Source organism: Sebastes umbrosus, chromosome 20 (assembly GCF_015220745.1).
Source record: "Sebastes umbrosus isolate fSebUmb1 chromosome 20, fSebUmb1.pri, whole genome shotgun sequence".
In the NCBI taxonomy this organism is placed as follows: domain Eukaryota; kingdom Metazoa; phylum Chordata; class Actinopteri; order Perciformes; family Sebastidae; genus Sebastes; species Sebastes umbrosus.
This window is the reverse complement of record NC_051288.1, coordinates 1,656,096-1,669,257: the sequence shown is the minus strand read 5'-3', so window position 1 is coordinate 1,669,257 and position 13,162 is coordinate 1,656,096. Positions and strand designations below refer to the sequence as shown.

Below are 13,162 nucleotides of genomic sequence, written 5' to 3'. Positions count from 1 at the left end.
CCATGCGCATAGATTTACACAGTGAGGTATTTTTTTTCTACCATGTGACCCCAGAGGGGCTCCGTAATATACTGAAACAGTCAAGGACTTAAAACATTCTACAATGGGCTCAAGTTTAGCTAATCCTGCAGGAGCAAATCTACTCGATACAAAACAAATTTGTAATTAATCAAATTACCAAAACCAAATGTCATGCAGTGAATCTTGGGGCTCCTTGGGATCTAGTACAGGTAGGTGCCCATTTGCCAGGTTGGTGTAATGGCAATTTTCATATCTGCAGTTTAACACTGTACCTTTAGACAATCTCAGGGCCTCACATGTTCAACTTCGTCACCATAGGACAGTGACCTGACATTTTAGTTCTCTGTAACTGCAAACAACAGATTGCTGAAATACTTGTTATGTCTTGTGATGCTCTGTTGTCTGCTGTGTGCTGACGCATTGATACACTTTCTATCCTTCTCTTCTTTTCTTCTTTGCACTTATCTTCGTGTTATGCTTTAAATGTATAAATACTAACTACTCTTTGTATTCGGGGCTCACTTGCCACAGTCCACAACAGGTGGCTGTGCTCGTGAGTCCATCTGCAGATGCTTTAGTTATTAATGTATGCCTTTTTATTAAATTCACTGAAAGACAAGTTGTTACGTTGGTTTGTGTCTTGTTTTAACAGAAACTGCCACCACATTGGTGATATAGCAATGAAAGGATAAGAGCTAAAAGGAGGTCTTATCAATTCTGATGACGTTTGTCTCTGTTGATACTGGAACAATGGATTCAAAACGTTTTATGCGTCTAAACTTTTGGTCACAACTATTAGGACGATGGAATAATTATGTGCAAGTGTGCGAGCGTGTGTGAACAGACAGACTATAGTTACAAATACAAGACATAGTGCTGATGATCAGAACGATCATATCACCCGTTAGACCCTCGCCGCTAGCCAACAGTCTCCTCACCTTGAGTCCCAGGCAGAGCTCGCAGAGGGAGCGTCTGATCTCCTGTGTGAGGAGGTTCATGCGCTCACATTCCTGCAGCGCCACCACCTGGTAGGGAGTCCTCTCCTCCGCCTTCCCCAGCAGCTCGGCCATGTTGAACTCCTCCGGAAGCTTCTCCGTAATCTCCTCCAACACCGCACGCACCTGATGATGTGTGAGGGGATAAACAAGTGTGTCAATGAGGGAGTGAGTGAGTGAGAGAGAGAGAGAGAGAGAGTGAGTGAGTGAATTGGCAGTAAAAAAATGTAGTTTGATCCATCTTACAGTTAAAGGGTCTGTTTATAACTTCTTACACGTATAAATCAATCCGGGTCGGTGTCTCATGCGTGCTCGCGTGTGGCTACGCTGTTCAGACTCAGACTTCAACACAAACTACACAGAAGCACCAAAACCTCTTGGTTGTATCTAGTGAAGCCCGTCTGTTAAACAGTGTTGGCCGCGGTCGGAGGACGCGGGGGAGACCGTAGCTTTGGTCTCCAGGACCGGAGTCTCTGCTGTACTCTGCTCCTCTGCCTGCTTGCCTTCACTCCACACTACAGAAGAGTTAGTTTAGCTCTGAGAATATCTAGTGAATGTACAGTGGACGTTTGTGCAGAAATAACTGCTGCAGCTCCTCCAGACCAACAGAGGTTTCCCGTGTCTTGTGAAGTGACGGGGCTCCGCAGAGAGAAACGTTATCGTCTCCGACCAAAACTCCGGTGTCTCCCCTGTTCCCTCCGGCCGCGGTCGGGAGGCTGAGGCAGGAAAAGCCAACACTAGGATCATCATTGATTCATGGAGAGACCTTCGTCTGGTCAGCTAACATTACTGCCAAGCAGCTGAAATATAGAGTGATATTGTGCTTTTAGCTGACGTGTGTCGCCTCACTGTTTTGAGCGATGCTCGTTCATGTCTATGTAGAGCGAGCACAAGCGCGAGCAACAGGACGCTGACTTTTGTTGACTTAACGGCCACAGGCGTCGCTGTTAACAAGACATTTCTGATTCTTACAAACAGTCCCTTTAAATATACTCAGGACAAGACGGGGAGAGGATGCTCAGTGAAATAACATAGATCAGAGTTGGGGGTTATCTGTGTCAGATAAACTCAGTAATGCCAACGCTGACAGCCTGAGAAAGTGTTACAGTTTGAAAAAGACAGTTCCATAAATATTCATGAAGATATATTTTGCAAGGCAGCTCTTTGTTTTCAATAACAGTCTAATCCCTCCAGAAAATCAATGCTCACATCATATTTTTGAGGGTAAGTGATGAAAGCTAATGCCCGTGTCAACACTTTCCCAAGGCAACCAGCATTAGCGATCAATCAGCGGATTAGGTGCCAAACAAAGGATATGAGGTCATCATATCTATGGATTTTTCAGTTCAAATATCTGATGTGGGTTTGGCAGCTACTGAGCGAGCTGAATACAAAGTGAGCCTCGTTGGTAAACTGTGCATGGCACTGACATCTGTTGAGACAAGAGTATCCAGGCTTCTGAACCAGAAAGGTCACACATCATAATACAACGAGGAACGGAAAAACACACCTGGAACAAACCGAACCAAGATGAAACTTCAATCTGACTCGGAGCTAATGACACTGTCTGGTTTAAGAACTGATTGTTCATGACTTTAACACACAGACAAAACTGCAATGTTCACAGCCACATTGAAGACCATAATAATGAATAGAGATTCATGAAACAATTAAAGCAAAAGAGAGTTGAGCTTAACTTTTGATCTGTTCAAAATGTACCTTTAAGGGAGATTTGTCAAGTATTTAATCCTCTTATCAACATGGGAGTCGACAAATATGCTGCTTTATGCAAATGTATATATATATATTTATTATTGTAAATCAATTAACAACACAAAACAATGACAGATATTGTCCAGAAACCCTCACAGGTACTGTATTTAACATAAAACAATATGCTCCAATCATAACATGGCAAACTGCAGCCCAACAGGCAACAACAGCTGTCAGTGTGTCAGTGTGCTGACTTGACTATGACTTGCCCCAAACGTCATGTGATTATCATAAAGTGGGCATGTCTGTAAAGGGTCAGAGGTTAACGGAGTGTTATTTAACCTCCTTCGCAAGGCTAGTATGATATATATATACTGTAATAGACAGATGTCTGTTTCTCTCCTCTTTATTTCAGTGACTTTTAAAGAGAACAAATGGTGAAAATACTTCTCACTATGAATCATCCGTCTTCATCTCAAACTGCAGAACATTTAAAAGTGTTCAGTGGAACTGAAAAGGTTACGAACTCAGATTTTACCAACACAATAAATGTAGTGTAGCTCACAATGTGACCTGGCATGTATATAACAGACTGAGTGTTCACAGTGCAGCGGTGTATAGAGGAACTGCCGGGGAGTGTTTCAGGCTGTCAGGTTGATTGTAGCACTGGTTAAGCCCGAGATGAAGCTAAAGCTGAAAGCTAGCTTGACCAGCACCAGGCTATAGTCTGGAGGAATACATGTACATGCTCATAGTATCTAAGGTCAGGCTTATTTAAACCTCCTTTACAAAATTGATTTTCCTGAATATAAGCGTGATTTAGAGAGGTAAACCTGGTATAACTGGTAATCCCTCCGGTCAGCTTAGTTTCAGGCTTAGCTTCACTTCAGATTTAACCAGTGTTACAGTCAATCTGTCCCGACAGTTCCTCTTTACTGTTGCACTGTGAACAGCATCAAAGTCAATTTGCATCACGTCAGATGTATCACATTTTGACATGGACTGCACTTCCTGTGTATTTAGGTCCTCATCCAAACAAAGAAGTCTGCAGGTGGCTACCAGGACGGGAAGAGTCACAACTTGAGAAACATATTACAAATGTTTTTATTGTGCAGTGGACTAAATCTCTTTTCACCCTGATGGCTCACAACAGCTGCCAGTGTTGTTAAATGACAAACATTTCAGGGTGTTTATCTTTCACAGAGATGATTACCACTGTGACTGGAATATAATGCTAATACATACGAGGCCATAACTGGGGCTAAACTACGGGGTCAGATCAGTGTCAATATTAATGAACGCACACAGAAGGATTCACAAATGTATTTTCTGATCTATATAAAAATTACTCTCTCCACAAAAATATTTTTCAAGCAAACAAAAACAGTTGTATTATCGTTGTATATAAATGTAAAAAAAAAAAATCCACATATCAAAAAATAAGGTTGACAAATGTATTTCTGATGCACACACAAATATTTCATGTTTTAAATAAATGTAATAGAAATCCACAAATATGTGTATTTAAAAGTATCTGCAAGTTTCATCAAAAACACATTTGGATGTTGTCACATTTATAAACAAACTGTTGAACCTGCATTTACAAACTGCTTGTTATTTGTGAACTTCACTGCATCTGTTTGGGTTTTATGAGACTCCCCTGACGTGCACCGATCCATTTCTTTCAACAGGGAATTATCTGTAGCCAATCAGATGTCTCCCTCCTTTTCATGAGGGTGGTCACGGGGGGGGGGGGGGGGGTATTATTTACATCATGCACAGGGTGTCCACCAACACGGAAAGTAACATATATTTGTGGATTTCTATTACATTTATTTAAAACATGAAATATTTCCGTGTGAATCAAAATATATTTTTGAACCTTATTTTTTTACATTTATATACAAAAATAACTATTTTTGTTTGCATTGAAAAATATTTTTTTGGAGAGAGCCATTTATATATTAATCACAAAATACATTTGTGAATCCTTCTGTGTGTTCATTAATACTGAGACTGATCTGACTCCATACTGAGCCTCTGGAAATGTTGCCGAAATGTTATCACTAATAATTTATACTCTATATGCACCGAACAAAACGCAGTCATTAGGATTAACAGTGTTTTAATTAACGCTTACAGTAAGGGCCACCTCATCATTCACAATCATAAACTCTTATTAAAGAATAAGAGATGTCAGGAGAGAGATCAGGCTGATGGTAATCAAAGTAAAAGAAAGCCCGTAACATAACTCACATTTGGCTGCTTGTTTCAAGCAACAGTAAGCATAAATTACTTTTTAACAAAGCTAACATTCAGACAACCAAGACCCTTATTTATGATATTAAAAAGGTGACACTTGCTCCATTGAGGGAGTGCGTAAGGCTGCGCTCTCTTTGACAGAATATTTTGTTTGAGCTTTTACACTCAAATAAGCTTTAATTCAGAGCAGCACCCAACCAGAAAATGCACCAGAAAATGCCATTCCGGTAAAAATCACCCTGGGTGCCGTCAGAGGCCCAAAACAGTTGGTCTGCAATTTATTTTCAATTCAGTGTGCAGCAGCTACAGAGAATGTCACCTGTTGTCATCATACATTTAAGTTTCGCTGCTCCAGCTCAGAGTTTAGTGAGACGGTCAGCTTCGTGAAAGGCCTTGGTTTACGTATCCGCACAGGGTATCTAGCATGTATGAGGGTTTGACTTTTCAAGACTGAATATCACATCAGAATCATAACTTTAGTTCAAATGCCACCGTTTTAACCCCTCCCCCCAACCTCACTGACCTGCTAGTGGGTCCATCATAACAAATTCATGCTGTGCAGCCAAACACTGTTCAAACTCACAGTGCTCAACGCTGACGTTTCATAAGTTACAAACATGTTATACTGAATTTTGGGAAAATGTGTTTAAAAATGATGCATAAGACATCTTGAATGTTTCTAGTTGAGGGAATGTTGCAGCCATAAAAACATGGAGTCCGTCTTGTTTTGGTACATTTAATAGAAAATGTCATATTTGATTAATAAAATAAAAGTATATAATATACTTCATTTTCAACTTTATTTTAAAGGGACTGTTTGTAACTTCTTACACGTATAAATCATTGCGGGTCGGTGTCCCATGCGTGCTCGCATGTGGCTACGCTGTTCAGACTCAGACTCCAACACAAACTACACGGAAGCACCAAAACCTCTTGGTTGTATCTAGTGAAGCCCGTCTGTTAAACAGTGTTGGCCGCAGTCGGAGGACGCAGGGGAGACCGTAGCTTTGGTCTCCAGGGCCGGAGTCTCTGCTGGACTCTGCTCCTCTGCTTGCCTTCACTCACACACCGCGCTCGTTCTCACTCTTTCGCTCTATTCTCACGTGCATGCGCGCACACTCCTCCGGCGGCGGTCGGGAGGCTGAGGCAGGAAAAGCCAACACTAGGATCAGCATTGATTCATGGAGAGACCTTCGTCTGGTCAGCTAACATTACTGCCAAGCAGCTGAAATATAGAGTGATATTGTGCTTTTAGCTGACGTGTGCCGCCTCACTGTTTTGAGCGATGCTCGTTCATGTCTATGTAGAGCGAGCACAAACGCGAGCAACAGGACGCTGACTTTCGTTGACTTAACGGCCACAGGTGTCGCTGTTAACAAGACATTTCTGATTCTTACAAACAGTCCCTTTAATAGAAAATGTCATATTTGATTAATAAAATAAAAGTATATATTATACTTCACTTTCAACTTTATTTTAAAGGACCTGATCTCTTTTCTTCCATGCACACATTTTATGCAATCAGTCATTTTTATTACCATTTCTTACCACAAGAGCCACATGTGCTGTATGTCTCTGACCTCTAAATGTGTGACACTGTGAGACAGTGTGGAATAAGATATAAAACTCCTACCTCAAAGCTGCTAAGGGAAAAGGGAGTCTTGAGGGAAATAAGGGTCAAACTAACCAACACCTGCCCCCCCGCCTCCTCCGCCCACAGAACCTTTTGTCAACATTTACTACAGTACAAGGTTTCGTTACGTCTAAACTGACGATGGATGTATTATCAAGATTGTTTTTTGTCACGGTAAAAAAAAAGTCACTGAAACAGCATTCAGATCCCAGAACAGTGTGAAGGAAATAAATCACAAAGTAAGCAACCATACTTGAATGTGAGAATAATGTAACTGAGATCAGTTCAAGCCTCTCCATGAGAAGCTGCGTAGCATCCATCAAACCCATTTCCCTGTTAAAGCTGAAACGATTCGTCCATTATTCTGTTGACAGAAAAGGAGGATTTGCTGCTTTTCTTTGTCATATGTGATAGTAAAGTCTTGTGGGGTTGTGGGTTGTGATAAAACAAGACATCTGCATGCATCACCTTGGGCTGTGGGAAATTACATTATTATAGGAATGTTTTCTGAATTTTAAAAGACAAAATGAGGAATCTGTTGATTGAGAAAATAATTGGCAGATTAACAGAAAATGAATACTTGAGTGGGTCTTTGCTCGGCCCAATAGATCCACAATATCAGACTTTCACTATTACGATATCACGATTATCGGGGCCAAAATAATTCATGATAACGATATTATCGCAATATCTATAGACTATAGACAACTAGGTGACATTTTAATGCTACTGTATACAATGATATGGTGTAGTATGCTTCCAGATCTGTGGCAACAGTTTCCTGTTTCAATATGTCAATGCTATTGTGCACAAAGCCAAGTCAAGAAATGGTTCTCCCAGATTGGTGTGGAACTTGACTGGTCTGCACAGAGTCCAGATCTCAACCCCATCCAACATCTTTGGGATTCAATCCGATCCAAATGCATAAATAAAGCACATTTAAAAACAACATTTGACCAAAGTGCTGTATAATTAAACATAAAAACAAAACAATAAAGCACTAAGACCAACTTAAAACCAACAGAACATTAAAATAATAAAAGCGTTAAGACCAATAGGAAAGAAAAAAGGATTAAAAAAGGCAACTCTCATGCCAAGCCAAAAGCCAATAATAATAAAAGTTTAAGAAAAGGTTCCAGGGGGGGAAAGGTCCATGTTGGGGTCATTGCTGCCTCGATTGGGTCCAAAAATAATGACTTCTGTCTCGCTCTCGTTGAGCTTGAGAAAATTTAAAGCCATCTATCTTTGAGACAGTCTAGCAGTCTAGCTTTGAACCATTCAAGAGCGGTATCTTTAAGACCGACACAGTGCTCCAGACGAGATATTCAAATGTTGTGGTCCACTGATGAACTGGAACGCTGACTGCGAGTGGAGACTCTTATTCAACAATCACTTATGGGTGTAATGTTTAGTTGTCCATATACGTTTGGACATGTACTATACAATACATACTGACCTTTTCCTCACGTGTTGTCCCACCGCCCTCTCCAACTCCTCCGTCCCTGGGTTGCATCTCCAGCACCGTGCGAAACAGCTTCTCGGAGGTTTGTGTGAGGAAGCCGATCTCAGCATTTGGATGAAGGCCATAAAGGTAGGGCGACTCGGCAGGTAGGGTGTGGTCGATGTACTGGAGCAGAAGAAATACATGTCAGAACTGTGCAAAACTCTTGTGTCATCATAAATCTTATACTTTTCCACTTTAAGAAAGTTTGAATTTCTGTGAAGCCTGAGCAAAACCCTGTCTGAAATTATTTTATTTTCCTGAAAATGAAGACAACATTAAAACGTGATTTTGACATGAACAGGACAACATTTGAACACTAATCCTAATTTAGCCAAGGGCTAAATATTGGCAAGAATTGGGCAATACGATATCTATCACGATACAGGGGTTACGATTCAATATATTGTGATACTGTAAATATAAGGCGATATATTGCGATTTTTTAAATCTAATTTTAGGAAACCTGTCATAGTATAAACACACCACCATATGCAAAATTGTAATTATCATAGTCTGTAAAATCCAACATCATAACACTACTTTCAGAGGGCACATTGTTTTGAAAATGAAATAAAGGATTGACTCTTAGTTAATCTGTGCATGTAAACTATTAATTAGAAATCGATACAGTGTTTTTGAGAATCGTTACAGTATCATAAAACATAATATCGTGATATTTGATTTTTTCCGATATTTTCTTACACCCCTAATTTAGCCCTAGATTATTTCATATTGACAACATAAAGATTGGCAACTCCGATTACTTCTGGACAGAAAAGTACAAAAGTCTTTCTCTCTCAGATGGTTCTTCTAAAGTACTGCTGACAAAGGACAAGAATGGAACCATATAAATGATGAGATATTTCTGGGTGAGATTCAAACACTCATGATCAATTGACAGACTGTTAATGACCATAACAAGAAGGCATTTTCCATCTGCTGGTCCATAATGAATATCAATATGCTTTTAAGTTAGTGCAGATTAAAGTGGAAGCTCCGCTGAAAAAAAACACTCCTTTTTGTAGGGCACTTACATTATATAAAAAGCTCTTCTAATCATAATGTCCTGATGAAAGTTTTGATGGAAAATATATTGGCCTTTAATACAGAAACACTTTGTAGTCCGTTTGTTTGATCTCCTCTGTACTTGCTGGCTAATTTTTGCTGATTGCATACACCTGTATATTGATGAAAGAGGAGTAAAACTGCTGAGTCACTTTCCGTCTGTGCCTATCCCACATCTCTCCTCTCCTAAATATACTGTAAGTTTGCTCCGGATGCTTTTGGGGGAGACGATGGCCTAACAGACCCCCCCGGGGACCCAGGGGCCTTTACAGACCCTGTTCTTCGGTCAGATCTCGAGCACTGTGCCCCTCGGCTCGGCTGTGCGCTGACAGCCGAGTGTAAAACACTCCGGTCCTTCTCACCGGAGCCACTATGACAGCCAGGATGTGCCCGTTGAGCAGCACCCAGACTGGGGGGAAATTAAATACAAGTTGTACACTCCACTCCCTCTGCCTCCCCAGGGACCTCATAGGGGAAATCTGGACACATTTTGTGAACCACTGCATATTCATATTCATATTCAAGCTGGTTCCAGCTGTCAGAAAATGAAGCTTAAAAAAAAAAAAATACTCCAAATTGGAAAATGAAATTACCACAATATGCTTAGCCTTGCTTATTTATTCATCACTGAAAATGATCCATAATATGTGAGCCTTCATGGTGCCCTGCAGCTGTTGATACAACAACCGACCTCATTTATGATTTCACCCTGTCAATCACAAAGCCTGTTTGTGTTAAATGATAAATACACGACAGTCACGGTGAGGTGGAGCAGTGACCTGATGATGCCTGGAGCTGTCACAACTAGTGTGACATGCTTTAAAGTGAGGTCAGGCTAAAACATGTCATTTTGAATGGTGATCACACAGGGGATGAAGCTGATGTATGTGGTATGTTTATTTTCAGCATGTTTTAATGTTTAACTACCAGGGCAGCCTGGTGGCTGAAGCTCCTGGGTTCTGCCTCCGCCCGGTCACACCAGACGGTGGCAAAGCTAAAGGCATTTGTGCATTTTTAAGAAAAAATTGGACGCTTGGTGACATCACCCAATATCCCAGGAATTAAGTCTATATTGGAACTTTTTGTACCTTCAGTGCTGATGTTCAATGTCAATGTCAAGAAGCAATTTGCCCAAAGTAGAATGTAAAAGTGTAGAGGTTTTGGTGGTGGACGGGTGTGTAGCTGAAAGGGAGGCTGACTTTCATGCAGGAGGCCGAAGTTTATCTCATGTCTCAGACTTCAACAATAATGCATGAATGATTAAAGATAGACTTTTTATGTACCATAACCACGATCTTTCCCTAACCTTAACCATACCATAGTTGAAATGTGCAAAGATTGCAGATAGTGAGAATTTTACAAAAGGTGGGCACCAGGGATTTTAATAATTAACCGTTTAACCAGCAGTAAGAATTTTAACCGATTAATGCAATCGGTTAAACGGTTCAAAGAAATATAAAAAATTAAATAAAAAGCTGAGCAAAACTCAGAGGAGTGGCTCGTCACTTAAAGGAGAAAAGCTGGTCCACCTTAACAGTCCACCTTAAGAGAGTGTGAGCCGGTGTTACAAGATACAGGAAGTTGGCTCGGGTCTTGAGGAGTTGTAGCATTTATTCACCAACAAATAAACTGTACACACACTGCACTGCTACGTTCACAGCTAGAACGCCACCAACAACCCCACACTCACCACCGCCACACACACACGGTCTGTCGGACACTTGCTAACGTTACGCTAGACACAGAGCTAAGCTAACGTATATCCGCAACGTCACTTTTCCTAGTCAAAACTCTAATTTTAGATATCCGTAACAACATTTTGACTATCCGTAACTCCAGTTCAAGATATCTACAACATCATTCTGACTGGTTAACTGAATTTTAACTGAAGCTAAACTTAATTTTAGATATCTAAAAAGCACAATGTAGATATCTACAATTGAGGGGAATTGAAGATATCTTGAACTGGAATTATGACTACTCATAATTCTGCAAATTCCCATTGGGGATATACGCAACTGAATTGTGGATATCTGTAATGACAAAACCCATACAGATGAATGACAAAAGTAGTTTGAATCGTACTAGTCAAAATGTAATTACGGATATCTAAAAGTAGAGTTTTGCCTATTCAAAATAGAATTAGTGATATCTTGAATTAGAGTCTTAACTAGACAAAATTACGTTGCAGATATCTCTAATGAATATCCTGTCTAGCTAAAACAGTTAAAACAGCTGGTAATACCAGGTGTGGCTCCAGACAGGGTTGATAAGAACAGTGGGATGGAACTTAAACATTAAAGTTGAGAGCTGTCAAACCAAAACAATAAGGTGAAAGATGTTTGGTGACATAGATGGTATAATTCTGTAATGGACTGGTGTCGGTTGTTCAGACTTTGTGGTGCAGCTATATAAATATTTTGTGTTCCATGACTCATCTAGTTCCACTTATTGCAACTTTCATGCCTTTTAACTTTCAGTGTTACTTCGTAAGACTTACTGGCAAACTCTCTCTACCCACGAAGCAGCTCCACCTCAGAGAAATATACACAACTCAAACTACAATCTTTTATGACTCAGGAATATGGAAAGAGTTTTATTGTTATTGATTTAGCATTGAATTGTAGAACTCTACACTGTACATGGGGAATAGTGATAGTGAAAAAATGCTTTTAATTATAGTGATTCGATTCTAGCAATATTAAACCACCATTAATTTGCTCACATAAAAGCCCCTTTGGGACCCCCAGTGGCCCTGTGAAAACACCCAGAGAGCCACTGCTGCAGTCTTAAAGGTACAGTGTGTAACAATTCGTGGGATCTATTGGCAGAAATGGAATATAACTGTATCATAACTGTGGCAGCTGTGGCTCAGAGGTAGAGCAGGTCGTACACCCATCGGAAGGTCGGTGGTTCGATCCCCGGCTCCTCCGGTCACATGTTGAAGTGTCCTTGAGCAAGATACTGAACCCCAAACTGCTCGTGAAGGCTGTGCCGTCTGTGTGTGAATGAGTATTTAGATTAGGTCTTGATGGGCAGGTTGGCTCCTTGCATGGCAGCCTCTGCCATCAGTGTATGAATGTGTGTGTGAATGGGTGAATGCTGACAAAAGACCATGGAAGACGCATGGTGGATACAGAGGGCACAAGAAATCCAAAAGTTTGCAGACTGCAACAACACCCAGGGCTTCTATGATGCCATCAAAGCCATATATGGCCCCAGGAAGCAAACCATCGCCCCTGTCCGATCAGCAAACAGGAACACTCTTCTCAAGGACTGCCATGATATTCTTGGCCGCTGGGCGGATCATTTTGAGACCCTCCTCAACCACACCAACCCCGTTGATCTCCATATCCTCAATAAACTCCCAGACCTTCCACCAATCCTCCCTCTTGACACTCCACCACAGTTCTCTGAAACCCGTAAAGCCATTGAGAGCCTAAAGAAAAACAAAAGTGCAGGACCTGATGGCATCCCAGCAGAGATCCTCAAACATGGGGGGTTCCTCCTCACACGCCGCCTACATCTCCTGATCATAAACATCTGGAAGTCCGAGATAGTCCCTCAGGATAGGAAGGACGCTAACATTGTGGTCATCTATAAACAGAAGGGCGACAGAGCCATCTGTGGAAACAGCCTCGGAATCTCTCTCCTCTCCACCGTAGGGAAAGTGCTGGCAAAGATCATGCTCAATAGGCTGATGGAGTACATTCAGGAAAGTGCTCTCCCAGAAACGCAATGTGGTTTTCGGAAGTCCAGATCCACTACTAACATGATCTTTGTTTTACGGCAGCTACTAAAGAAGAGCAGAGAACAATGCAAGGACCTGTACATAGCCTTCATTGACCCTAGCAAAGCCTTTGACACCATAAACCGTGAGTTGCTCTGGAAACAGCTCCCAAAACTTGGGGTACCACCCAAGTTTCTTTCCATCCTGCAGCAACTGCATGATGGGATGCAAGCCAGAGT

General features: G+C 41.1%; 1 protein-coding gene across 1 annotated transcript in view; it reads right to left on the bottom strand.

Annotated features, from left to right (window-relative positions):
• The window catches only part of dnah9 (dynein, axonemal, heavy chain 9), a 179,667-nt gene that overhangs the window by 8,702 nt on the left and 157,803 nt on the right, over nt 1-13,162 (bottom strand). The window contains 2 exon segments of the mRNA XM_037754464.1: nt 960-1,142; nt 8,081-8,251. Coding sequence (XP_037610392.1) covers nt 960-1,142; nt 8,081-8,251 — 354 coding nt within the window.